The sequence below is a fragment of the Microcaecilia unicolor genome, chromosome 2 (genome assembly GCF_901765095.1).
Source record: "Microcaecilia unicolor chromosome 2, aMicUni1.1, whole genome shotgun sequence".
In the NCBI taxonomy this organism is placed as follows: domain Eukaryota; kingdom Metazoa; phylum Chordata; class Amphibia; order Gymnophiona; family Siphonopidae; genus Microcaecilia; species Microcaecilia unicolor.
The window spans coordinates 184,343,841-184,371,694 of NC_044032.1; the positions used below are offsets into that span (position 1 = coordinate 184,343,841).

Below are 27,854 nucleotides of genomic sequence, written 5' to 3' on the forward strand. Positions count from 1 at the left end.
TGCTCAAGAGCTATGTTACCTTGAAACCTTTGTGTACATGTGTCTCGTATACTCCCACCCTCATCAGCTGTTAAGTATTGTGCACATAAATTTTGCATGCCATTAGCTTTTTGCAAGGCGTGGCATTACTCTTAAAAATTTGTTGTGCCTTGAAGTGTTGAAGTTGGACTAAAAAATGGGAGTTTACAAGATTTATTTTCCACTATTAGCTTTCACCCACCCTAGGTTTACTTTAGGGTTTTGTGATGGGATTTGGATTTTGTAACTAAAATTTTGAAAGTGATATAAGGATATAAGTCATAGCTGTTATTTGTATACAGCTGTGTATATAGGTTTGTAGATAAAAGCAAAATACCGCATCAACAGCTCAGAAAATTTATTTCATGTTAGCACTTCATGAATGGCTCTGTATTTTTCTGTGATGCTGGAATTCTTTGTATAAGTTGTATAGTAGACAGAAGTTTTAGCAAAAATTTTATTTAGCTCATAGGGTGTCTTTTACTAAGGCGCGCTCATGTTTTTAGCACGCACTAAAATTGTGGGCGTGCTAAACGTTAGAGATTCCCATAGGAATGCATTGGCGTTTCTAACGTTTAGCGCACCCACAATTCTAGTGCGCGCCAAAAACTGAGTGCGCCTTAGTAAAAGACCCTCATAGTTTGCTATGAGATGGTTGGTTTTCATCTAGCGCATTTTCTTGTGGTGGCTTTCCTAAAATCTCAACTGTCTTCTTTTTCTTTTTTTTAATTGAAGATTTCTCGTATGGAATATGTACATTCGATGAACTTGATATACAGAGATGTAAAACCTGAGAACTTCTTAATAGGACGACCAGGAAGCAAAAACCAGCAAGTTATTCATATAATAGATTTTGGCTTGGCAAAAGAATATATAGATCCAGAGACAAAGAAGCACATACCATATCGAGAACATAAGAGCCTTACAGGAACAGCTAGATATATGAGTATAAACACACACCTAGGAAAAGGTACGTGTGTAGTTCAGTGTGTTTTTGAAATTGATATAATTTTACTTAGGGTCTAAAATAATGCTGTATTTTGAGTGTTTTTTTGAATTGACCTAACATAGTAACATAGTAGATGACTGCAGAAAAAGACCTGCACGGTCCATCCAGTCTGACCAACAAGATAACTCATATGTGCTACTTTTTGTGTATACCCTACTTTGATTTGTACCTGTGCTCTTCAGGGCACAGACCGTATAAGTCTGCCCAGCACTATCTCCGCCTCCCAACCACCAGCCCCGCCTCCCAACCACCAGCCCCGCCTCCTGATCTTGACTAAGCTCCAGTGTTGCCAGGTGGGCGGTTTTCCGCGACCCGCCGCGGGAAATTTTTGCCCGCGGCGGGTTGCGGTTTTTTGGGTTTCTTTTTTGTATTTTGGGTGGTTTTTTGGCGGTTTTTTTGGCCGCGGGGGCGGGGTTAGTGATGTTTTGGGGGGGGGGGGTTAGTGACGTTTTGGGCGGGGTTAGTGACGTTCTGGGCGGGGGCCGATGACGGCGGGGGCGGGGTTGATGACGGCGGGGGTGGGGGTGTCATGGGCGGGGTTTGAGTTTGGCCCGGTTTTGGGCTGGATTTAGGCTGGTTTGGGTGGGAAAAAAATTTTCCACCTGGCAACCCTGCTAAGCTCCTGAGGATCCATTCCTTCCTGTTTAGCATACTCAAAATGTTTGTGTTGAGGTTAATTATAAATGAGTGTTTTTGAGTTATTTAGCTTTCTAGATGCAGTGCATGCATGCTTCTTCTAAAGTAGGTTTTTAAAATGTCATAGACTCCATGGCAGTGCTAAATGCTATGATGCAGTGTTTTTGGGTTTTAATTTTCAGCTCTTGATATTTGCTTTCTTTTACTTGTATTATGAAACTGAGAAATTTCAGTCCAGTAAGAGCTTGAATGTGTACTGTTCTCATGACACCAATTACCATACTTGTCAACTTAGGACATCCATATCTGATCTTCTACATGGAAATAAGGAAAGATTGACCCAGAGGTAGCATGTAGGGCCTTAATTGAGCACTGGTGATTTAAACAGAAAATTTGAGAAGTGATTGGTGGTTTTGTGTATCTGTATTATGTGTATGTGACAATGACATAGTTCATATTAAATCTTACTTGTAGCATATGTTTGTATTAGCTTATTTTACAGATGTATTTATAGGCTTATACATTAAGAATCACTTTTTTTTTGTTTTTATGGAGGGAAAAAAAAGATATGGGAAGAACAAGACACTAATGGCTCCACTTGTTTTATTCTGCACATTTTGTAACGGGTAATGGCGCTGTTGAGCATCAGCTTGCCTGTCTTACTGATCCATCTGTCCCCTTCTCCTCTACCGCTGATTCCAGACTCTGTTCCTTTTATCTCGCTGCACCTCACGCCTGGAATACCCGAGCCTGTACGTCTGGCCCAGTCTTTGGCCGTTTTCAAGTCCAAACTAAAAGCCCACCTCTTTGACGCTGCTTTTAACTCCTAACCACTACTCACTTGCCCTGTCCTTTTATCCCCACCTCTTTATTCCCTTGCCTCTTAGTTGTTCTGTTTGTTTACCTGTCTTATTTAGATTGTAAGCTCTTTGAGCAGGGACTGTCTTTTCGTATATGGTGGACAGCGCTGCGTATGCCTTGTAGCGCTATAGAAATAAGTAGATAGATCCATCTGTATGTATGGTCTAAAAAGTAGAAATCATTCATAAATGAAGAATAGACAGTACAAATTTTGCAAAATTGTGCAGCTCTGATGAGGCTAGCTAAGAAATAATTTGAGCAGTGTCTTTCTGAAGGGATTTTGGATTAGTTCACGCCTCTTAGTTGTAGCTCAAGGCAACATATATTCATATATAGTAGATAAATTCCTGTCCTTGGAGGGTTTACAGTCTAAATTTCTACCCAAGGCAATGGAGGGTTAAGCGACTTGCTGAACATTGAAAGGAGCTGCAGTGGGATTAGAACATGGCTCCCTCTGTTGCTCTAACCATAAGGTTAATAAGGGCTTCTGTTTGAATAGAAAACACTGATTAAGTGTAGAAACAGAAAAAAAAATTGTGTGTGATACAAACACTAGTATCTCCTACTTGATTACTCTCTCACTTTATGCTCAGTCTGTGCTGTTGCTTCTGCCCCACCATATGCTCTCCCATTTCTGTTTCCATCATTGCCCTACAGTTCCCAGTAAGTCATACTGTTTTGGTACTCCTGTGCTTTTCTCATAGCTGTGCGAACAACATAGGATTAACATTCGTACTCGGACAGGAACAGGAGAACATTTGTTAGAACAAAAGTTGGAAGATAGAATGAGCAAGAACACAGGGTGGGGATGGGGGGAGTGTGGGGAGATGGCATGGGAACTGATTGTGAGACTCCCAAAACTGTAGATTTAATATGTCTACATAAAATTATAATTAGCAAATAAAAAGTAAGCACCAGAAGACACAAGTCTATAATGAATTGTTTCAAAAATACATTATAAATAGAAAACTTGTGTGGTGTCGGGTCCATTGGCAGTGCTTTGTATTGTAGGAAAAATGGTTGTAGCACTCATTATGGGTAACCTTAGGGGCAGGGTTATTATATATGGCTCCACCCCTATGGTAGCCACAGCAGCCACACCTCTTTTACCAGCCATGGTACATATAAACAAACTTCACTGAAAATATTACACCAGTATAGGAGAAGAAAAATAACTTGTGATTTTTTTTTCATTATAAATGATTTCTATAAACTGTTACATCTCCAGTATACCCCAAATGACACAAACCAAATAAGCACACAGAAAGTGCTCAAGCTCCTAGATGCTTGGCCTGATATTGTCTCTGTGGAGGACTTGCTCAGGTCTTGACACAAATGTGGGTTTCACAACCCCATTTAGCATCACCACTCAGTTTGGGAAGCCCTGAGGTAGAAGGCTAGATTAATCAAGGAGGTTTGATAACAGGAAACGACATGAGCCTATCTGGCCCATTTTGTGGGCTGAAGCCAGTAGGCGGAGCTTGTCACCCTATCAATTTCATTGTTTTGGGTGTACCAAAATGGTGGCAGCTACATTGGATAGAATTGAAACCTCCCTGGGTGGAGACCGACTTCAGCCTTTTGACTAGGGTTATCATATTTGCGGAGACAAATGAAAGAGGACACAAAAAAATAAAATGCTGCCCCAGCCCCACACTGCACCCTGCCACACAGTCACCTTGACCCCCCCCCCCTCCAAGAAAGCAGATTCCATAAGCAGTGAAAATACTGGAAATGCGTTTTCTTCCGTACTCTGCTAAATACAAAATAAGAAAATATGTACATTTCCAAAAAAGTAAGCATTCATGAGCTGCATGTCCTTCTTTCCTTTTCCTCCCATCCATGAACAGCATGATCCGCTCTCTCATCCCCTTCAATCCATGTGCTGCATTCCCCATTTTCCCATTCACCCTCTCCCTTTCCTTTCCCTCCCATCCATGAGCAGCATGACCTCCTCTCCTGTCCATCCCCTTATATCCACGAGCAGTATGACCCCCCTCTCCGCTCTATCCCCTTCTATCCATGTGCTGCATTCCCCCTTTCCCTTCCCCCCTCCCTGCCATGTACAGCATGTCGCCTTCTCCTCTTCCTTCTCTTCATCCATGTGTAGCTTGCCCCCTTCTCTCCCTCCCATCCATGTGCAGTTTTTGCCTCCTTCTCTCCCTCTCATCCTTGTGCAGTTCTAGCCCCCTTCTCTCCCTCCCATCCATGAGCGGTTCTTGCCCCTTCTCTCCCTCCCATCCATGAGCGGTTCTTGCCCCCTTCTCTCCCTCCCATCCATGAGCGGTTCTTGCCCCCTTCTCTCCCTCTCATCCATGAGCGGTTCTTGCCCCCTTCTCTCCCTCTCATCCATGAGCGGTTCTTGCCCCCTTCTCTCCCTCTCATCCTTGTGCAGTTCTAGCCCCCTTCTCTCCCTCCCATCCATGAGCTTCGGTTCTTGCCTCCTTCTCTCCCTTCCATCCATGAGCAGCGATTCTTGTCTCCTCCCCTGGCCTATCTTACAGCTCTGTTGGTGTAGGGACCTCTTCGGGGCAGGAAAGAACCCACACTTTCCTGCCCGCTGCCACTGCTTCTTTAAAAATGGCTGCTGAGATTTCAAGCAGAGGCCTCGCAAGTCTTCCATGGAAGTCTCGTAAGGCCACCACTTGAAGTCTTGGCAGCCATTTTAAAGAAGCAGCAGGCAGGAAAGGGAGTGTGTATGAACAACTTGAAAATCTAAAGGTGGACAAAGCTATGGGACCGGACGGGATCCACCCCAGGATATTGAGGGAGCTCAGAGAGGTTCTGGTGGGTCCTCTTAAAGAATTGTTGAATAATTCCTTGGAGACGGGAGAGGTTCCATGGGAGTGGAGAACAGCGGATGTGGTCCCTCTTCACAAAAGCGGTGATAGGGAAGAAGCTGGAAACTACAGACCGGTAAGCCTCACTTCGGTTATTGGAAAAGTAATGGAAGCGATGCTGAAGGAAAGGATAGTGAATTTCCTGGAAGCCAATAAGTTGCAAGATCCGAGACAATATGGTTTTACCAAAGGTAAATCGTGCCGAACGAATCTCATTGAATTCTTTGGGTGACTGGAGAATTGAATCATTGACATGGTATAGACGTAATCTACTTAGATTTCAGCAAAGCTTTTGAGGAGGCTCTTGAATAAACTAGACAGGCTGAAGATAGGACCCAAAGTGGTGAACTGGATTAGGAAGTGGTTGACGGACAGACGCCAGAGGGTGGTGGTATATGGAATTTGATCGGATGAGAGAAAGGTGAGCAGTGGAGTGCCTCAGGGATTGGTGCTGGGGCTGATTTTGTTCAATATATTTGTGAGTGACATTGCCAAAGGGTTAGAAGGTAAAGTTTGCCTTTTTGCGGACGATACTAAGATATGTAACAGAGTGGACACCCGGGAGGTAGTGGAAAACATGAAAAAGGATCTGCAGAAGCTAGAAGAATGGTCTAAGGGCTGGCAATTAAAATTCATTGCGAAGAAATGCAAAGTGATGCACTTAGGGACTAGAAATTTACGGGAGACATGTGTTAGGCGGTGAGAGTCTGATATGTACAGACGGGGCGAGGGATTTTGGGGTGATAGTATCTGAGGATCTGAAGGCGACGAAACAGTGTGACAAGGCGGTGGCCATATCTAGAAGGTTGCTAGGCTGTATAGAGAGAGGTGTGACCTGCAGAAGAAAGGAGGTGTTGATTTCCCTGTATAAGTCGTTGGTGAGGCCCCACCTGGAGTATTGTATTCAGTTTCGGAAGCCGTATCTTGCTAAGGATGTAAAAAGAATTGAAGCGGTGCAAAGAAAAGCTACAAGAATGGTATGGGATTTGCGTTACAAGACGTATGAGGAGAGACTTGCTGATCTGAACATATATACCCTGGAGGAAAGGAGAAACAGGGGTGATACGATATAAACATTCAAATATTTGAAAGGTATTAATCCGCAAACAAACCTTTTCTGGAGATGGGAAGGCGGTACAACTAGAGGACATGAAATGAGATTGAAGGGGTCAGACTCGAGAAAAATGCCAGGAAGTATTTTTTTCACTGAGAGAGTGGTGGATACTTGGAATGCTCTCCCGCGGGAGGTGGTGGAGATGAAAACGGTAACAGAATTCAAAAATGCGTGGGATAAACATAAAGGAATCCTGTTTAGAAGGAATGTATCCACAGAAGCTTAGCGGAGATTGGGTGGCAGAGCCGGTGGTGGGAGGTGGGGCTAGTGCTGGGCAGACTTCTACGGTCTGTGCCCTGAAAATGGCAGATACAAATCACAGTCAGGTGTACACATAAAGTAGCACAAAATGAGTTTATCTTGTTGGGCAGACTGGATGGAAGGTACCGGTCATTCACTGCCATCATCTACTATGTTACGGCATCATGCTGTCTCTTGTTATCAAACCTCCTTGAGATTAACCGTGTAATTACAACTGTTGAAAAAATATATATTCTCGGGAAAAGTACCAGCAAATCTAACATATATGTAAATTGTTAATTTGCAATTTGAAAATTGTTAAAATAAATTACTCATAGGTGAATATATGTTGAATAAGGGTTAACATGGCTTTTGTAATGGGAAACCTTGCCTTACTACCGTTGATGTTTTAAGGGTATCTGTAAGCAGATATAGACATTAGATCAATTTGTGCTAATGTTCCTTGTTTTAAAATTTTATTTTACTGTAAAAAACAAAAAAAAAAAAAAAATCATACAATAATAATAGCATCGATAGAACAATCTCCAAATAGATAGACAACATCAAACCTAACATAAGTCCCAGATACATTCTCCTCTGAGTTATCCCCCTCTCCCCCCCGCTACGCTTAAGAACTAAACAATGAAGAGTCAGGGTATGCGGACCACTGTACATATGGGTCCCAAATATGATGACAGTATGTATCTTGTGCACAAGGCTGTTAATTTAGACGTCAGATGGATGTAATCCAACTTGCGCAAAATCACCCGAAGACCAGAAATTGTGGGCTGCTTTCATGCCGCCGCTAGAGCAACCTGCTGGGTACAAAAACTTGCGTAACTAAATGATGGATGCTTTCACTCCCAGGGGTTTAAAGTGTAAAAGACAATAATCCATTTTCATGGGATAAGAAATCTTGGTTAAGCTTAAGACAAATTTCAAAACATTGATCCAGAATGTTTGGGCATGAGGGCAAGCCCACCAGATATGAAACATATCCCTATCCAGCCTACATTGGTGCCAGCACAGAACTGATCCCCAAATGAAACATCTTGGCCAGGTGCTTGGGGGGTGTAATACCAGCAATAGAGTATTTTGTAGCCATTTTTCACTAAAGTGTTAGATATAGATAACCTTAAGTAAAGATTTAAACACCCGCTCCCATTGTATATATTCCTGAGATACCCCTAAGGCCTTCTCCCACTTCAGCAGATAATACATAACAGGCTTATAAGAGAGAAGAGCCCAATATAATCTGGAGACACCCCCCCCCCCCTCAACTAATCACCACTCGCTCAAGAAGTGTCTCTACCAAACCCAGTTTCCCCTTTGCCCGTCGTAAGATGAAATCTCGTAGTTGACAATATTGGAAAGCACTGGAGGTAGGCAGACTGTACTTCTCCTGCACAACATCAAAGGAAAGTAATTCCCCCTCCTCCCATACTTACCCAAGCTCACACAGACCCAAGCCTTCCCACGAGCGATAGCAAGAGTCCAGCGTCCCTGGAACAAAGTGTGGAGCAAAACGAATAAACATATGTAGCAAATATATATGAGCTGGAAAACATTTTTCATGAATCCTGCTCCATGTGAGGAAAGGCCATTGAAGCAAAGGGGGGGCCCCGAATGACCTTCCTCAAAAGCCGACTGGGCAACCAGGGTACTGCTGTCAGTGGATAAGGATCTATACGTTTTTGCTAAAGAGATTTCCATGCCTTGAAGCCAATCCGCTAAATTTCTAAGATATGCCGCCTGATGATATGTAAGAAAGGACGGAACTCCCATCTGTCCTTCCACCCGCAATTGGTACATCACCTCATGACGCACCTGTGGAAGCCTTCTCTTCCAAATGAATGAAAAAAAACTTTTCGCTGTAAGCCCTGAAGGAATTTCTCAGGTAAAGAAATGGGAAGTTCCATAAACAAATACAATATTTTTGGGAGCAAGATCATTTTGACCGCATTAATGCGCCCCAACTAGGAGATTGTCAAACCTTCCCAGCGGTCCAATTCTAAAAAAATAGCTCACAAACCTTAGCTGGGAAATTAACCTCATAGACATCATCCAAATGACGTGTCAGATTGACCCCCAAATAACAAATATATCGCGGTGCCCACCTAAACGGAAAGCGAGACTGCCAGGGCCATCTGTTGAACAGGAAGATTTATATTCAGAGCCTCTGACTTATTCATATTGATTTTCAAGCCCAAAACCTGGCCATATTCTTGTAAGATGGAGGACACCGCTGGAAAAGAAATATTTGGCTCCACTAATGTTAGGAGTATATCATTATCAAATAGGAGAACCCGAGACTCGACCACGCCATATTGTGGGCCTTTAATATCCAGTGCAAAGACAAGGGAAGACAGGGCACAACCCTGTCACGTGCCCCGAAAAGGAAAATGAAAGAGATCACTGGTCATTAATCCGGCAGGAGGTGCAAGGAGCCATATTCCGAAAGGATGGGCTCCACCTTAACCAGGGTGGGACCAGGCTGCTGGCGTCGGCATTTAAAAAGGAGATAGAGCAGCTTTTAAACTAGAAATGGGGGGAAGGCCGACAGTCGCTCAAAAGCGCATGGTTCGGGAAAAGGTATCTTGCAAAGATACCTCACAAACAGGGAAGATAGGGTTTCTGGATAGTGAGGTTACACAACAGACCGTGGTAGGCCAGGTGCCCTTAAATACAACTAAAGATCAGACAAAAGATGTCAAATCAATAGTGTCAGGTACTAAGCATCATGCAAATAAGAACAACAAACATACTCTGAAATGTCTATATGCAAATGCTAGGAGTCTAAGAAATAAGATGGGAGAGTTGGAATATATTGCACTAAATGAAAAATTGGATATAATAGGCATTACTGAGACCTGGTGGAAAGAGGATAACCAGTGGGACACTGTCATACCGGGGTACAAAGTATATCGTAATGATAGGGTAGACCGGACTGGTGGAGGGGTAGCATTGTATATTAACGAGAGCCTTGACTCAGATTACAAATTCAGCAGAACACAAATCACACCTTTGAATCACTGTGGGTTGAAATTCCATGTATAAAAGGGAAAAAAATGGTGATAGGAGTGTACTACCGTCCGCCTCGCCAGGATGAGCAGGTAGACACAGAAATGATAAAAGAAATCAGAGACGCGAACAAAATGGGCAATGTGATAATAATGGGTGACTTCAATTATCCAAATATAGACTGGGTAAATGTAACATCGGGACACGCTACAGAGATACAATTCCTTGATGAAATCAAGGACAGCTTTATGGAGCAACTGTGTAGGAGCCGACGAGAGAGAGAAAAATTCTAGACTTGGTCCTTAGTGGAGCGCATGATCTGGTGAGGGACGTTATGGTACTGGGGCCGCTTGATAACAGTGACCATAATATGATCAGTTTTGACATCGACCTTGAAGTAACTGTACACAGAAAGTCAAATACGTTAGCGTTTAACTTTAAAAAAGGAGACTATGATAAAATGAGAAGAACGGTAAAAAAAAAACTTAGGGGGGCAACTGAGAGAGTAAAAACTGTACAACAGGCGTGGACGCTGTTCAAAAATACCCTCCTGGAGGCCCAGGTCATACATATTCCGCAAATTAGAAAAGAAAGACGGAAGTCCAAAAGACACCCGGTCTGGTTGAAAAGTGAGGTGAAGGAAGCTATTAGGGCTAAAAGAAATGCCTTCAGAAAATGGAAGAAGGAACCGTCTGAAAATAACAAGAAACAGCATAAGGAGTGTCAAAGCAAATGCAAGGCGCAGATTAAGAAGGCCAAGAGGGAGTATGAAAAAAAGATAGCATTAGAGGCAAAAAAACATAGTAAAAATTTTTTTCGGTATATTAAAAGCAGGAAGCTGGCAAAAGAATCGGTTGGGCCGCTGGATGACCGAGGGGTAAAAGGGGCGATCAAGGAAGACAAAGACGTAGCGGAGAGACTGAATGAATTCTTTGCTTCAGTCTTCACCGAGGAAGATTTGGGTGGGATACCGGTGTCGGAAATGGTATTTCAAGCGGACGAGTTGGAGAAACTTACTGACTTCACGGTAAACCTGGAGGACGTAATGGGGCAGTTTGGCAAACTGAAGAGTAGCAAATCTCCTGGACCGGATGGTATTCATCCTAGAGTACTGATAGAACTGAAAAACGAGCTTGCGGAGCTACTGCTAGTGATATGCAACTTATCCTTAAAATCGAGCGTGGTACCGGAAGATTGGAGGGTGGCCAATGTAACGCCCATTTATAAAAAAGGCTCCAGGGGAGATCCGGGAAATTATAGACCGGTGAGTCTGACGTCGGTGCCTGGGAAAATGGTAGAGGCTATTATTAAAAACAAAATTACAGAGCACATCCGAGGACATGGATTACTGAGACCAAGTCAGCATGGCTTTTGTGTGGGGAAATCTTGCCTGACCAATTTACTTCAATTCTTTGAAGGAGTGGACAAAGGGGAGTCGGTTGATATTGTGTATCTGGATTTTCAAAAGGCGTTTGACAAGGTACCTCATGAAAGGCTACAGAGGAAATTGGAGGGTCATGGGATAGGAGGAAATGTCCTATTGTGGATTAAAAACTGGTTGAAGGATAGGAAACAGAGAGTGGGGTTAAATGGGCAGTATTCACAATGGAGAAGGGTAGTTAGTGGGGTTCCTCAGGGGTCCGTGCTAGGACCGCTGCTTTTTAATATATTTATAAATGATTTAGAGATGGGAGTAACTAGCGAGGTAATTAAATTTGCTGATGACACAAAGTTATTCAAAGTCGTTAAATCACGACAGGATTGTGAAAAATTACAAGAGGACCTTACGAGACTGGGAGACTGGGCGGCTAAATGGCAGATGATGTTTAATGTGAGCAAGTGCAAGGTGATGCATGTGGGAAAAAAGAATCCGAATTATAGCTACGTCATGCAAGGTTCCACGTTAGGAGTTACGGACCAAGAAAGGGATCTGGGTGTCGTCGTCGATAACACACTGAAACCTTCTGCTCAGTGTGCTGCTGCGGCTAAGAAAGCGAATAGAATGCTGGGTATTATTAGGAAAGGTATGGAAAACAGGTGTGAGGATGTTATAATGCCGTTGTATCGCTCCATGGTGCGACCGCACCTTGAGTATTGTGTTCAATTCTGGTCGCCGCATCTCAAGAAAGATATAGTAGAATTGGAAAAGGTGCAGCAAAGGGCGACTAAAATGATAGCGGGGATGGGACGACTTCCCTATGAAGAAAGACTAAGGAGGCTAGGGCTATACAGCTTGGAGAAGAGACGGCTGAGGGGAGACATGATAGAGATATAAAATAATGAGTGGAGTGGAACAGGTGGATGTGAAGCTTCTGTTCACGCTTTCCAAAAATACTAGGACTAGGGGGCATTCGATGAAACTACAGTGTAGTAAATTTAAAACAAATCGGAGAAAATTTTTCTTCACCCAACGTGTAATTAAACTCTGGAATTCGTTGCCGGAGAAAGTGGTGAAGGCGGTTAGTTTAGCAGAGTTTAAAAAGGGGTTGGACGGTTTCCTAAATGACAAGTCCATAAACCGCTACTAAACGGACTTGGAAAAATCCAAAATTCCAGGAATAACATGTATAGAATGTTTGTACGTTTGGGAAGCTTGCCAGGTGCCCTTGGCCTGGATTGGCCGCTGTCGTGGACAGGATGCTGGGCTCGATGGACCCTTGGTCTTTTCCCAGTATGGCATTACTTATGTACTTATGTACTTATATAGATGAGGTGAAGCCAATTAGAAAAATGCCCAGTAATGCTAGCCCTATCCAGGACACCAAATAAGAATGGCTAATGTACCCTGTCAATGCCTTTTCAGTGTCAAGTAATAGGCACAGAGGGGGTCCCCTTAGCCTGAGCATGGTACACAAGATGAAGAGCTCTACGTATATTATCAAAAGTCTGGCACCCTTGAATAAAGCCAGCCTGGTCCTCGTGAATCAAGAGTGGGAGATAACGCTGCAAGCGAGAGGCTAAGATCTTAGTGAAGATTTTATAATCTCACCTCTTCAAGGTCGCCTTCGGCACCTAACCTCTACACTTCTACCCAAGAAATCTAGACTGCCCCAACTTGACATTTCGTTCTTTAGATTGTAAGCTCCTTTGAGCAGGGACCGTCCTTTTGTTTATTTTGTACAGCGCTGCGTAACCCTAGTAGCGCTCTAGAAATGTTAAGTAGTAGTAGTAGTAATCAACCCCCAAAAGGGAAATAGGCTGATAGGATTACATAATTGAGGGTCTTTACTAGGTTTAGGTAAGACCGTTATAGTAGCTAAGTTCCACGTCCCAGGCAGTGGTTGACCCTCATCAATAGAGTTGAACACCCATAGGAGTAACAGGGCCAAATATTTACCAAATAGCTTGTAGAATTTGTTAGTAAGTCCATCGGGGCCTGGAGCCTTACTAGTGGGTAGTGTGCAACTCACCTGGTGAATCTCATCCATTTAATTGGGCCTAGAAAGCATTTGTTTGGCTTCCTCTGATAACCTGGGTAGAGTGACCTGGTCTAAATAGGTAGACATAGAATCTCCAGAGGGATGGATATTTGGCGTATAGAGTGTGTCGTAGAACTTCCAAAATAGGGATTGCAGTTTGACAGGGTCGGAGTGTACCTCACCACTAACATTTCTAAGGCTAGAGACTTTGCTCTGCCCTCCTGTTGCTTAAGCTTATGAGCCGAGAGTCTACTAGCCTTATTGCCAAACTCGAAGTGCAGCTGGCAAACCCGGTGAACTTGTTCAGATATATCAGCCAGCTGCAATTCGTGTAACTCTTGTCGAAGCTTGTGCGCCTGGTCTATTGAGTGCGGTCGAGGCTGAGGGCCTTGTTGGCGAAGTAGGTTTTCCTCATTGCCAAGCTTTTCTGCAATAGATCTGCAAGAAATCGTTCCTTATGCTCATGGGCCCGCAATGCAATAAAATGTCCGTGCATAACCGCCTTCCTAGCGAAACCTCCCCATTATTCCGCTGAATATAAACATGAAAACCATATCAAAAACTTGATTAAATAGAAATTTAAAACCAGACACTGCAAGAAAGGCTAATGTCGCCATAACAAATGACCAAACAAGTGTTTCCATAGTCCCCTACCTCCCCTCCCCATTCCTAACAAAAACAGGTGTACACCCAAGGAGTGTCACAAATTCTATAATCTGTGTGCCATATGCAGCAAGAAGATAATTCTATAACAAGACAGGTGGGCACTCCATCCCTGAGAATTTCTGTTTGAATATTGTATAAAATTATTTGACTATATAAAACCCATTCTACATGCTGAAGTCCCTTATAGAATTACCTCTAAGTTGTGAGCTAAGAAAGTGGGTTCTGTGGGACATTTGTAACTAATTGTGTTGTCAGATGATTTGCCTGTATTACTATGACTTGAGCTGAGTGCAAAAAGACAGTACCCCAACAATAAGCTAGAGAAATGTAGATAAAATTATCTGCCCAAAAAATAACTGAAAAGAAAGCCCAAGATGACAGATTATAAAAACCCTGGAAGATGAAAGAAACCAGGGCTGTATTAATACAATATTGGGCTCTGGACAAACATGCATTTGTAGGACCATACCACAGACCAAATTTATTTCTTTCTTCAAGCTTCCTTCCCAGTAATCACTTTTCCTGGTCTCCCCTTTCTCCCCACCAAATGTTTAACTGCTTCCCCCTCCCCCCAGGGCTGCCATACTACTTTCCCAGAACTAGTGAGGTGAGTGCTGCATGTCCTCAACGTAGTCTGTTTTTCAGGATATCCATAATGCATATGCACGAGATTTGCATGCACTTCCTCCATGGTATGCAAATCTATTCAAGCATATGCATTATGGATAACCTGAAAACCCGAGTGGTTGGTCTTCTGCATTTTTATTTTTGGTGTCTAGGGCCTGCTTTCAAATAGGGACAAACACTTTGCAAAATAACACAAAAAGCATGCAAAAAGACACTCAAAACATATACATCAAACTTAACAATCCTAACAGCCCTAACCCACCTATGAAAGATAATGCTGTAAACATTACACTGGGCCTTAGAACTCCATTATACCTACTACTGGGAACTAGAACAAGCTGGACTGTTTCATACACAAATGCTACACACTAACACAGGGGTGGGCAGCCTTGGTCTGAGGGTGGCAACCCAGTTAAGTTTTCAGGATTTCCCCAATAAATATGCATGAAATCTATTTGTTTACAATGGGGAAATCCTGAAAACCAGAATGGGTTTTAGCCCTCGAGGACCAAGGTGGCCCACCCCTGCATTAACAGAATCCTTCACATCAGTCACATGGAGAACCCATGGTAAACCCATGGTAAACCCAAAAGGAGCCACAAAAAACATGCAGACAGAAACTGAAATGGAGACACACACCTTGCAACCACAGTCAAAGCCAGTAGTGAGCAACCACAGTTCTCGAGGGTCACAACCCATTTAGGTAATTAAATTCGCCGATGACACAAAATTATTCAGGGTCGTCAAGTCGCAGGAGGAATGTGAACGATTACAGGAGGACCTTGCGAGACTGGGAGAATGGGCGTGCAAGTGGCAGATGAAGTTCAATGTTGACAAGTGCAAAGTGATGCATGTGGGTAAGAGGAACCCGAATTATAGCTACGTCTTGCAAGGTTCCGCGTTAGGAGTTACGGATCAAGATAGGGATCTGGGCGTCGTCGTCGATGATACGCTGAAACCTTCTGCTCAGTGTGCTGCTGCGGCTAGGAAAGCGAATAGAATGTTGGGTGTTATTAGGAAGGGTATGGAGTCCAGGTGTGCGGATGTTATAATTCCGTTGTATCGCTCCATGGTGCGACCGCACCTGGAGTATTGTGTTCAGTACTGGTCTCCGTATCTCAAAAAAGATATAGTAGAATTGGAAAAGGTACAGCGAAGGGCGACGAAAATGATAGTGGGGATGGGACGACTTTCCTATGAAGAGAGGCTGAGAAGGCTAGGGCTTTTCAGCTTGGAGAAGAGACGGCTGAGGGGAGATATGATAGAAGTGTATAAAATAATGAGTGGAATGGATTGGGTGGATGTGAAGCGACTGTTCACGCTATCCAAAAATAATAGGACTAGAGGGCATGAGTTGAAGCTACAGTGTGGTAAATTTAAAACGAATCGGAGAAAATTTTTCTTCACCCAACGTGTAATTAGACTCTGGAATTCGTTGCCGGAGAACGTGGTACGGGCGGTTAGCTTGACGGAGTTTAAAAAGGGGTTAGATAGATTCCTAAAGGACAAGTCCATAGACCGCTATTAAATGGACTTGGAAAAATTCCGCATTTTTAGGTATAACTTGTCTGGAATGTTTTTACGTTTGGGGAGCGTGCCAGGTGCCCTTGACCTGGATTGGCCACTGTCGGTGACAGGATGCTGGGCTAGATGGACCTTTGGTCTTTCCCAGTATGGCACTACTTATGTACTTATGTAAGATTTCCACAATGATTATGCATGGGATTGATTTGCATGTACTGGTTTCATTGTAGACAAATAGATCCCATGCATATTCATTGTGGAAACTTGACTGGCCCACCCCCTACTATAAGCAGTATAATACTGGTAAAAGAGAGAAAAATGCATTTTCTCTTTATCATCCTGCGCAGCCTACTTGAAAGTGTACGCCGAGGAATACTGTGTCCACAGCTCCACCGTACGACGTTCAAGCTGAATTCAAGCAACACTTGCCGAAAATGCAAGCCGAATTCAATCCACAACTCCCTCCCAATTGCCAGAGAGTCCTGTCTCACTGCCCCCTTTTCTCTCAGGGTGAGGAAGATATAATCTAAAATTTCCACGGGTACTGGCCTGGAGAAAACCCCAGGGGTCCTAACAGTTTATCCGGCTCCTGGCCTCTTTCTCTGAAACTCCCAGAGTCTTTTGTGAATCTTCAAAGTTCCTCAGATAATTCGTCCAAGAAAATCTCATGCAAATGAGTCCAGTCTCTTCCAACTCAACTGTTCAGCTTTAAACCTATTCCCCTCCCAGGAGTCATTCAGCTATTCTCCATAGGGTTAGCCCTACCCTTGCCACCTCCCATGTAATCTCCTTTACCCCACTACAACCACCCCGAGCAAGGTTCCGGGACTCCCCCTAAATGTAATAGTGGGGACTAGACCCAAGTAGTCTTACAGTAGGATCCTGATCCCATCTTTTCTTGGGGAGACCTCTTTCCTAGTCATGGGACATACCTCCCCCCCTTTTCAAGCGGGAACTGCCTGCACTCAATCTTTTCCTCCCTCCCCTGATCAGCAGCTGCACCCTCCTGGGACAGAAAATCTGCATTAGGGTGGGCCTTTCCTGCTCTATGCTAAACCTCAAAAATGGCATGCCTGTAATGCCAGATACCATCAGGTAAACCTTGTGTTATTGTTTTCATCTGACCTAGCCATTTCAAAGAGGCATGGTCGGTCAACAGTACAAAATGTCTTTCTAACAGTACCTGAGGGAGTCCTCTGCCCACTTTACTGCCAACTACTCCTTTTCAGTAGTGGCATAGTGGTGTTTGACTTCAGTTAGCTTTCTATTAGGGTAGAATACTGGGCGTTCTTCTTCTCCTACTCTCTGCCTTAATACTGCCCATAAGTCCAAACCTGAGGCATCCATTTACAGAATAAATTCCTTGCTAAAATCCACATTCTGTAGAACAGGATCTTTACATAAGGCTTCTTTTAGATGAACAAAAGCCTGGTCAGCCACTCTATCCCGTTTTAGCTTGGTTTGGCTGTGAATTTCGCAGCATGCTGGTCAAATCTGCAGCTAGTTCTGCAAAATGGGGTATAAATTTTCTATAGTACCTCGCTAAGCCTAAGAAAGCCCTCAGTTGTTTCTTAGTCTTGGTTACGGGGACTTCCTGAATAGCTTCCACCTTAGCAGCCATGGGTTTTACTTTCCTCCCTCCCCACATAGTGACTGAGGTACTGTACCTCTGATTGTCCCAGGGCACACTTTTTTGGATTAGCTGTAAGACCAGCCTGTCTTAGGGCCTCACAAACCACTCCTAAATGGGTCAAATGCTCATCCCATATGACTGAGACTACTAGTACGTCATCTAAATAGGCCCTGGCATATGCCTGGTGGGGTTTCAGTATGGTATTCACCACCTTTTAAAACATGGCTGGGGCCCCATGGAATCTAAATAGTAGCACTATGAGTTGATATAAGCCCTGATGGGTCACAAATGCTGTCTTTTTCCCGGAGCCCTTCTTTAATGGGATCTACCAGTAACCCTTTGAGAGGTCCAGGGTCGACAAATACGGCCCCCCCCCCCCCCCCCCAACACAACTGTTCGATCAAATTGTCTATTCTGGGCATTGGGTAAAAATCAAAACATGAAATCCTATTTATTTCCCTAAAACAAACACAGAACTGGGTACTTCCGTCGGGTTTCGGTACTAATACAATAGGGCTGGCTCACTCACTACTGGACTCCTCAATTACCCCTAACCGGCGCATTTCCTCTACTTCCCGTTCTACTGCTTCTTGCTTAGCTCTAGGTAGACAGTACGGCCTCTGTCTAATTATATTTGACCCAGTTGGGTTATAACCCAATGGGTTCCAACATGACTGTGTCCTGGAAGGGAGGAAAAGACATCCTTGAACTGGTGTACCAAAGCTTGCAACTGTACTTTTTGGGCCAATTGAAGTATTTCCCCAGTCCTAACAGGGCGTTCCTCCTTGACTATGGTCCAGTAGATTTCTAGGCTGTCACCCAAGCATTAATTTGAAGGTTGAGAACCCTACCAACGCCTGTGCCACTTCCCTGAATGCAAATAATACGAAAGGAAGGATCACATCCCAACAGGCGCTAGTTCCCCCCACCCCACATTTTTTCATCATATGTATCAGTGTCTAAAGTAACATAGTAATATATAGTAACATAGTAAATGATGGCAGATAAAGACCTGAAAGGTCCATCCAGTCTGCCCAACAAAATAAACTCATTATACATGATATGTGATACTTTATATGTATACCTGAGTTTGATTTGTCCTTGCTATTCTCAGGGCACAGACTGTAGAAATCTGCCCAGCACTGTTCTTTTACTAAAAGTTCTGAAGCTAACGTTGAAGCCCCATAAAATTTACACTCCAGCCCATCCATATCTATTCATTTACGATCAGGGCATAGACCGTAGAAGTCTACCTAGCACTGGTTTAGTTTCCCAATTACCGGCGTTGCCACCCAATCTCTGCTAAGATTCCGTGGATGCATTCCTTTTAAGCAGGATTCCTTTGTGTTTATCCCACACATGTTTTAATTCCATTACCATTTTCATCTTCACCACCTCCCGCGGGAGGGCATTCCACATATCTACCACCCTTTCCGTGAAAAAATACTTCCTGACATTACTCCTGAGTCCGCCCCCCTTCAACCTTAATTCATGTCCTCTAGTTCTGCCACTTTCCCGTCTCCAGAAAAGGTTTGTTTGCGGATTAATACTTTTCAAATATTTGAACGTCTATATCATGTCACCCTTGTTTCTTCTTTGCTCCAAGGTATACATGTTCAGGTCAGCAAGTCTCTGCTCGTACGCTTTGCAACGCAAATACCATACCATTTTTGTAGCTTTTCTTTGCACTGCTTCCATCTTTAGCAAGATACAGCCTCCAAAACTGAAAATACTCCAAGTGGAGCCTCACCAACGACTTGTAGAGGGACATCAACACATCTTTTATTCTGCTGGTTATACCCCTCTCTATGCAGCCTAGCATCCTTCTGGCCATGGCCGTCGCCTTGTCACATTGTTTCTTTACCTTCATATCCACGGACACCAACACCCCAAGGTCTCTCTCCTGAGCTGAGCTTACTAATCTCTTTTCCTTCCTATTCGGTATCTCTCTTTTGAGTTTCTGCACCCCAAGTGCGTCACTCTGCACCCCAAGTAATGCACTTCTTGGCATTAAATTTTAATTGCTAGACCCTCAATCATTCCATATTTTGGAGATCCCTTCTAATTGTTTCTACTCCCTCCAGGGTATCTACTCTATTGGCTATCTTCATGTCATCTGCAAAAAGGCAAACCTTTCCTTCCAACCCTTCAGCAATATCTGTCACAAATATATTAAACAGAATAGGCCCCAGCATCGACCCCTGCAGAACTCCACTGCTCACCTTCCTTTTCTCCGAGTGGATTCCATTTACCACCAACCTCTGCCACCTGTTGGTCAACCAGTTTCCTATCCAGTTCACCACTTTCGGTCCTAAGTTCATCCCTTTCAACTTATTCCTTTGTTTCCTTTTGTCACCCCCACCCTCTAGTTTAAATGTCTATAAACTTACTGTCTGAATTTCACCTCAAGGATCATTGTTCCCATCATTACAGTACAGCCTGTTATTTTTCCACGTATTACCCCATGCTCCTATGTATCTAAAACCTTCTTCTTCACACCAAGACTCAAGCCACTTATTGAATTCCACTGGTTTTGTGTACTCTTTCCTCTCCCTTCACCCTGTGGGAATTTTTTCAGAAAAAGCCACAGCCTGAACCAAAGATTTCAGTCCCTCCCCAAGCTTCTGGAATGCTCTCTGTGTTGTAAACTTGCTGTTGTTGGCCAGGTCATTTGTCCCCAGGTGAATTACAACAGTATTCGAAGCCTTGCTCTCTTCTCAGATCACTTTCAGTATTTGGTCGGTACATCTGGTAGCTGAAGATCCTGGAAGGCATTTCTCTAGGTCGGAACCCTTGAACTGTGTTCCTAAGTTAATGCCTCTGATAATGGAGCCTTCAAGCAGTAATATTTTTTTGCTTTTCATCAATCTGTCATTGTTTGGGGGATGTTTCTTGGGTTGTGCTACTTTTATTGCCTCTGGTTCCACCACAGTACTTCGTTTTTCAGCACCATAATGATGCAGGTAAACTGAGTTCTGTTTTTTCTTTTACCTCACAGCTCTATACAATTGCCCTTTCTCAGTCTGAGTCAGCAGGTGCTTTGTAACCAAATTGATTGAATTACGTTTCTTGCCCTGAAGATTCAAAACACAGTTCTAATGAATATACATTTAAGATAGACACCAGATTCTATGTAACCAAATTGATTGGATTTGGTTACATAGAATCTGGGACTGCTGCTTTTTAACATATTTATAAATGACCTAGAGATGGGAGTAACTAGTGAGGTAATTAAATTTGCTGATGACACAAAGTTATTCAAAGTCGTTAAATAGCGGGAGGATTGTGAAAAATTACAAGAGGACCTTACGAGACTGGGAGACTGGGCATCTAAATGGCAGATGACATTTAATGTGAGCAAGTGCGAAGTGATGCATGTGGGAAAGAAGAACCAGAATTATAGCTACGTCATGCAAAGTTCCACGTTCGGAGTCACAGACCAAGAAAGGGGTCTAGGTGTCGTTGATGATATGTTGAAAACTTCTGCTCAGTGTGCTGCTGCGGCTAAGAAAGCAAATAGAATGTTAGGTATTATTCGGAAAGGAATGGAAAACAAAAATGAGGATGTTATAATGTCTTTGTATTGCTCCATGGTGCGACCACACCTCAAATATTGTGTTCAATTCAGGTCACCACATCTCAAAAAAGACTTTGCATAATTAGAAAAGATACAGAGAAGGGCGACGAAAATGATAGAGGTTGAGACGACTTCCCTATGAAGAAAGGCTAAAGCGGCTAGGGCTCTTCAGCTTGGAGAAAAGATGGCTGAGGGGAGATATAATATAGAGGTCTATAAAATAATGAGTGGAGTGAAACAGGTAGACCTGAAGCGCTTGTTTACTTTTTCCAAAAATACTAGGACTACTAGGGGGCATACAATGAAGCTACACAGTAGTAAAATTAAAATGAGTAAGAGAATTTTTCATCACTCAACGTGTAATTAAACTCTGGAATTCGTTGCCAGAGAATGTGGTTAAAACAGTTATTTTAGCGGGTTGTAAAAAAAGGTTTGGATGGCTTCCTAAGGAAAAGTCCATAAGCCATTATTAAAATGGACTTGGGGAAAATCCACTTCTTATTTCTAGGATAAGCAGCATAATATGTATTGTACTGTTTTGGGAACTTGCCAGGTGCTTGTGACCTGGATTGGCCACTGTTGGAAACAGGATGCTGGGCTTAATGGACCTTTGGTCTGTCGCAGTATGGCAATACTTATGAACTTATATACTAACCCTCTCCCACCTCCTCACCCCCAAGAAGTGAAAGTGACAGTGAATACCAAGCACTAAAACAGCTTCACACAACAGAGCAGGAAGCAGGTCCCAGGAGTATCCTAGTGGTTAGTGCAGTGGACTATAAACAACAGGACCCAGATTCAACAGATTCAAATCCTACTCTGTTTTTATTGGTAGAAAGTGTGACCCTCTAATACCAGCAAAATACCTACTGTACCTAAATTTGAGATATCCGCAAGCCTGAGGGGCTATTGTAGTTGTGTACCATTAAGTACAGTAGGGTTTTTCTGTTCCTGGAGGACTCGCAATGCAAAATGGAGTTAAGATGGGATTTGTACTTGGGTGCTGTTGTGCAAACTATATTGCACTGACCACTGTGCTGTCTCTTGGTTCTGCAGGGACATCATTGTGGCCATTTATGTGAAATGGTGGCCAGACAGTCCTTGTTTTGCTTGTTGAAAAGTTGGACATTTCACTTTGGGGAAAATGGCTATTCATTTTGTACACTTCAGTGCAAGAATATCCTTGCGTGTTTTCGAACAGAAAAGTGTTTTTCTGGTTTGATTACGTGATCAATGCACAATTATAATTGTCCCGCTATGGTCATTACAGGCATAACTATTAGAGGAATGAATTTTTCAGAAACGGTAGCTCCTGCAATACCATCACAATGTAAGCAGAAGTTAGAAAAAATTAAATCAATTATTCTTTTCCATAATGAAAGAAGCATAATCATATGTTTTTGAAGGCATCTCCTGTTTAGTCCTATTCTATCAATGGATATATATTTCAAGGGGGGAAGGTACTAAGCTGCAGTTAATGTTATTTTACTGTAGCTTAGTGTACCAAAGGAGTCTGTGAATTATAGTAACTTGGTACCACAGGTTAGTGACTCCTATGGTAAATGAATAATACAACTTGTGATCAGCTTCTTATTAAAGGGGCTGGAGCTTTACAAAATGAACAGTGCCTCCCCTCATGAAGATCCCTATCCCCATGTATGGCAGTTAAGTGACATCTTCACTTCTAGTGGTAGTATTGTGAGAGTACTGCAAGACTGCCTCTAGGGATTATTGCCTCTATTTTGAACCCAGTTCCAGCAGGGGCAGGAATGACTGAGATCCCTCCTGCCCCAAACCACCAGGGATTGGGGGGAGGGGGAACGGGATGGATGGACACTTAGGACCAGATGCACTAAACCTTAACGAACCTTTTAACGACCCTTTACTGACCCTTAACGAAGAAATTTTCAACCGTAGCATGCATCAAAGGCCATTTTCCAATGAAGCTAGCAGCTAACGAAACCGGAATGCAAAGGAGAAACTACCATTGAAATGTTGACAATTCGGAATGCACTAACCATACCGACGATAGCAATGAATCACTTACCATCAGAAATTTAACGTGAGCTCAGACCTGTCGTTAAGGCCTGAGCTGTCATCTCCCTGCTGGCCCCTGCACCATAAAAATCATGTTTAAAAAGAAAAGTGAGCTCCCCGCTTCCCTCTGCCTAAAATAAAAATGAAACTAACAAAAAAAAAAAAGGATCGGGAGGGGGCAAAGACGCTCATCAGGAGCGTCCTTCATGGACGGCCTTGCCCGCGCCCCGCCCGAATTCGCCGCTGCTCCCCGCTCCCCCCCCCCCCCCCCCCGCTTCAAAACCAAAATAAAAATCAAACTAACTTTTAAGGCTGCCCCGGCCCCCCTCCCTTCCTGTCTCTTTCCCAGCCCAGCCTCCCGACATCCTCCGCCCTGTGCCCCGCCCCCTCTGCCATTTCCCCCCTCCACTGGTCCCCCTCCCGCTTGGCTGCTCTGCGCATGCGTTAGGGGCCGATTACCGACGGAGATTACACAGGTTTGATGCATTGTACTTTACAGTACCGCACCGAACATGTGCGACTTTTTTTTTTTTTTTGGTGCATCCTTCGTTTTTTTGAATTCGTTAGGGACTTTAACGTTTTAGATTTTTTAGCGTTTGGTTGATGCATCTGGCCCTTAATCTGGAAAAGCTCTGGCCTCTTTAAGGTTGTGCCCAGGAGCATTGGGTTGCATGTTGCTGGCATTATTTTTCCACAAATAATTCAGCTTCTGGAGTTCAAGGCAAGCTGTTATTCAATTTGCATAATAATGAGGTGCTTTAAAGCATTTGCATGCTCTCCATCTCATTTTGCAGCCCTCAGTGACTTACACTAACAAGTGCTAAAGTAAAATAACACATTGTTTTGCTATTTAACATACATTAACTGGCAAAACTCATGGGTTATTCCCGTAACACACATTAGGAACAGTTGTATTGCTTACTTGGAAAGTGATAACACAGATGTTAGGGGATTTTCTTGAAAATGGGTATATAGACACAATAAGAGTAACATATCTTTTATTTTAAAAACATTATCTTTCACATTGCAGAACAAAGTAGAAGAGATGATTTGGAAGCTTTAGGTCATATGTTCATGTATTTTCTAAGAGGCAGCCTTCCTTGGCAGGGCTTAAAGGTATGGTATTTTTACAACTTCTTGGAACTTCTGCTTTTGGGAATGTTTTTAATCGAGTGGTTAGATGTGGGGAATATTTGCCAGGATTTCTGTATTTATTCTTAAATGTTTTATTTTACCTTTATGTAATGGGTTGCATGAGTGACTACATTTTTCGATTGACAGAGTTCATAGATGCAATTAATAACTGTGAAAATTTCTGTATGGTAAATGAGTGTAAAAGAGCAGGAGGAAAAGCAGACCCAGAAAAGGATATTTTGGAATGGTATGTGTGTTTCTATAATTATAAAACGTGGGTATCTTGATGATTTCAGCAAGAAGGAATGTAGGGGTCCTTTTATTAAGCTGTGTTAGGGGCTAATGCACACCTAATGCAACTAAAAATGAAGTACTGAGGGACATGCTCAGGCGTCCTGTGGTAACTGTGTGCTGCTTTTTTTTTTTTTTTGCAGGGGGCATGTTAAGGCAGAGAGTAGGTGCTTCTTGCTAACCAGTTAGCAAATTTACATTACCATGAGCTAATTACATTACCGTGCGCTAACTGGTTAGCTCATGGATACCATATGAGCCCTTCCTATCTACAAAATAGGTGGTGGTAAATTTTGTCCCACCTTAGTAAAACAACCCCTTAATGCATTCTCAATCAAATGTGTTTTGCAGCCAAATAGAGGTTCCAGATTTTAGCGATTTACAGGCCTCAGGTTTAAAATGCCATTTATTCTAATATAATAAAATTATTTAACACATGGGTTCCTGGTCCAGTTAATAGCACCCATTATTTTATCTGTTTTTTTTTAAGTTTTAAGGGATTTGTTTGGATATCATGTGGCTTTGTAGTCTATAGCATTTGCTATAGCTGTGTTTGCCTGAAAGGTATATTACAATAATTTGTATTTCTTTTGCATCTTGTTACAAATGCAATTTATAAAATGCAGTTTTGAACCTGAAACAATCATATTTTTTTCTCTATCCTAGGCTGACACGCTAAAAGAAAGGTATCAGAAAATTGGAGACACAAAACGATCTACACCAATAGAAGTACTTTGTGAAAACTTTCCAGGTAACAGCTGCTTGTTGTGAAAACTTGAAGCTTAAGTGAGTCTGAAAATACATTTGTGTGCAAAACTTTAGACACTTCTGGTTAAATTGTATGTTTCAGTGAACCCCCTAAGTGAAAAGATAAAAAAAAGAGGAGTAGGGTTAAATGGTCAGTATTTTCAATGGAGAAGGGTAGATAGTGAGGTTCCCCAGGGGTCTGTGCTGGGACCGCTGCTTTTTAACATATTTATAAATGATCTAGAGATAGGAATAACTAGTGAGGTAATTAAATTTGCTGACGACACAAAGTTATTCAACGTTGTTAAATCGCAAGAGGATTGTGAAAAATTACAAGAGGGCCTTGGGAGACTGGGCATCCAAATGGCAGATGACATTTAATGTGAGCAAGTGCAAAGTGATGCATGTGGAAAAGAGGAACCTGAATTATAGCTACATAATGCAAGGTTCCATGTTAGGAGTCACCAAACAGGAAAGGGATCTAGGCGTCATCGATGATGATATGTTGAAACCCTCTTCTCAGTGTGCTGCTACGGTTAAGAAAGCAAATAGAATGTTAGGTATTATTAGGAAAACAATGGAAAACAAAAATGAGGATGTTATAATACCTTTGTATTGCACCATGGTGAGATCTCACCTCGAATATTGTGTTCAATTCCGGTCACCGCATCTCAAAAAAAATATAGTGGAATTAGAAAAGGTACAGAGAAGGGCGATGAAAATGATAAAGGGAATGGGACGACTTCCCTATGAGGAAAGGCTAAAGCGGCTATGGCTCTTCAGGTTTGAGAAAAGATGGCTAAGGGGAGATATGGTAGAAGTCTACAAAATAATGTGTGGAGTGGAACGGGTAGATGTGAATCGCTTGTTTACTCTTTCCAAAAATACTAGGACTAGGGGGCACTCAATGAAGCTACAAAGTAGTAAATTTAAAACAAATCAATTTCTTCACTCAACGTGTAATTAAACTCTGGAATTCGTTGCCAGAGTATGTGGTAAAAGTAGTTAGCGGGATTTTAAAAAGGTTTGGATGGCTTCCTAAAGGAAAAATCCATAGACCATTATTAAAATGGACTTGGGGAAAATTCACTGCTTATTTCCAGGATAAGCAGCATGAAATGTATTGTACTGTTTTGGGATCTTGCTAGGTACTTGTAACCTAGATTGGCCACTGTTGGAAACAGAATGCTGTGCTTGATGGACTTTTGGTCTTTCCAAGTATGTCATTACTTATGTACCTATGTGATCGGAAGTGACACAGTACAAAGTTAAACACAACATCTTTCTTCAAATTTTAATACATAATTAATATTTGCATATTTTTTGCGTATTCAAGGAATTGGTAAATAAGGTGCGTTCAAGTTTGTGCATCTTTTCAGTCAGTTATTTGTAACACCTCCTTTGGCAGAAATAACAGCTTTCAAACGTTGCCTTGCTGAAATATCCAATCTCTTTTTTAGCTTATATTTCTTCACTGACTATGGGACATAAGCTGCTCGGATATTTAGTGGAATCCATTCTTCTTCCTCTCACAAAATATTACCTATACCACTGGCTACCACACAGCCCCAAAGTCTAATAGATCTATCCCCTTGCCGAATGGTTGGCAGATGTATTGTTCTTCTGCAGCTTTTCCCGTTTTTGACGAAATGTATATTATGTGGTTTGTGGCTGAACTGTTTTAACTTTCATTTCATCAGTCCAAAGCATTTTGTTCTAAATAGTTTCAGATTTTTCAAGTTTTACATACTACAATTCATCTTTTATGATGAGATTGTTGAAAAGGTTTTCTTCTGACAACTCTCACATGCAGATTGTTTTGTAAGCAAGGCTGAACTATGGATCTGTTGACAACTACTCCAGTATCAGCTGCTCATTTGCAGTGATTTGGGGTTGTGATTTGAAGATCTGACCAGTTTCAGATGTAACTTCCATTTCTCCGAGGACAAGCAGGCACTAATATTCTTACATGTGGGTGTCATCCGCGACGGCCCAGAAAACGGAAGAAAACTTCAAAGCTCAAAACCTTCCAGAACGTTCTGTCGCGCAGGCCAACCCACCGTGCATGCGTGGGCGGCTTCCCACGATGCGAACGTGCAGAGACCAGTTTCTTTCCGTGCTTCTGTACAGTCGGGTTATTCACAACTGTGCTGATTTTGCTCAGGAGACGGTCTTCAGTGTTTATCGCTGCTTTTTTCTTCTTTATTTTGTTCCTTCCTACTTATTTCATTAAATATGTATTTTTTAAAAATTCCGTTTTTCCTATCGACTTTCTTAGTTTTTCTCATCTTTTAAGTTTCCTTATTTTTTGTCGCGGCCGACCTTTAGGTCGCTCGGCTGGGTCTTTTTCCCTCTTTTTGTGCCTTTTTCATTGGCACCATTGAGCCTTTTGATTTCGCCGACGCTATTTTTCCGCCCATGTCATCAAAGACTCCCAGCGGCTTCAAGCGTTGTACTCGC

General features: G+C 42.6%; 1 protein-coding gene across 10 annotated transcripts in view; it reads left to right on the top strand.

Moving 5' to 3' along the window:
• The window catches only part of CSNK1G3 (casein kinase 1 gamma 3), a 326,900-nt gene that overhangs the window by 153,810 nt on the left and 145,236 nt on the right, over positions 1-27,854 (top strand). For all 10 annotated transcript variants that reach the window (XM_030193547.1, XM_030193551.1, XM_030193549.1 and 7 more), the window contains 3 exons: positions 754-988; positions 24,253-24,338; positions 25,314-25,398. In XM_030193547.1, coding sequence (XP_030049407.1) covers positions 754-988; positions 24,253-24,338; positions 25,314-25,398 — 406 coding nt within the window. The remainder of the gene's footprint in view (positions 1-753; positions 989-24,252; positions 24,339-25,313; positions 25,399-27,854) is intronic.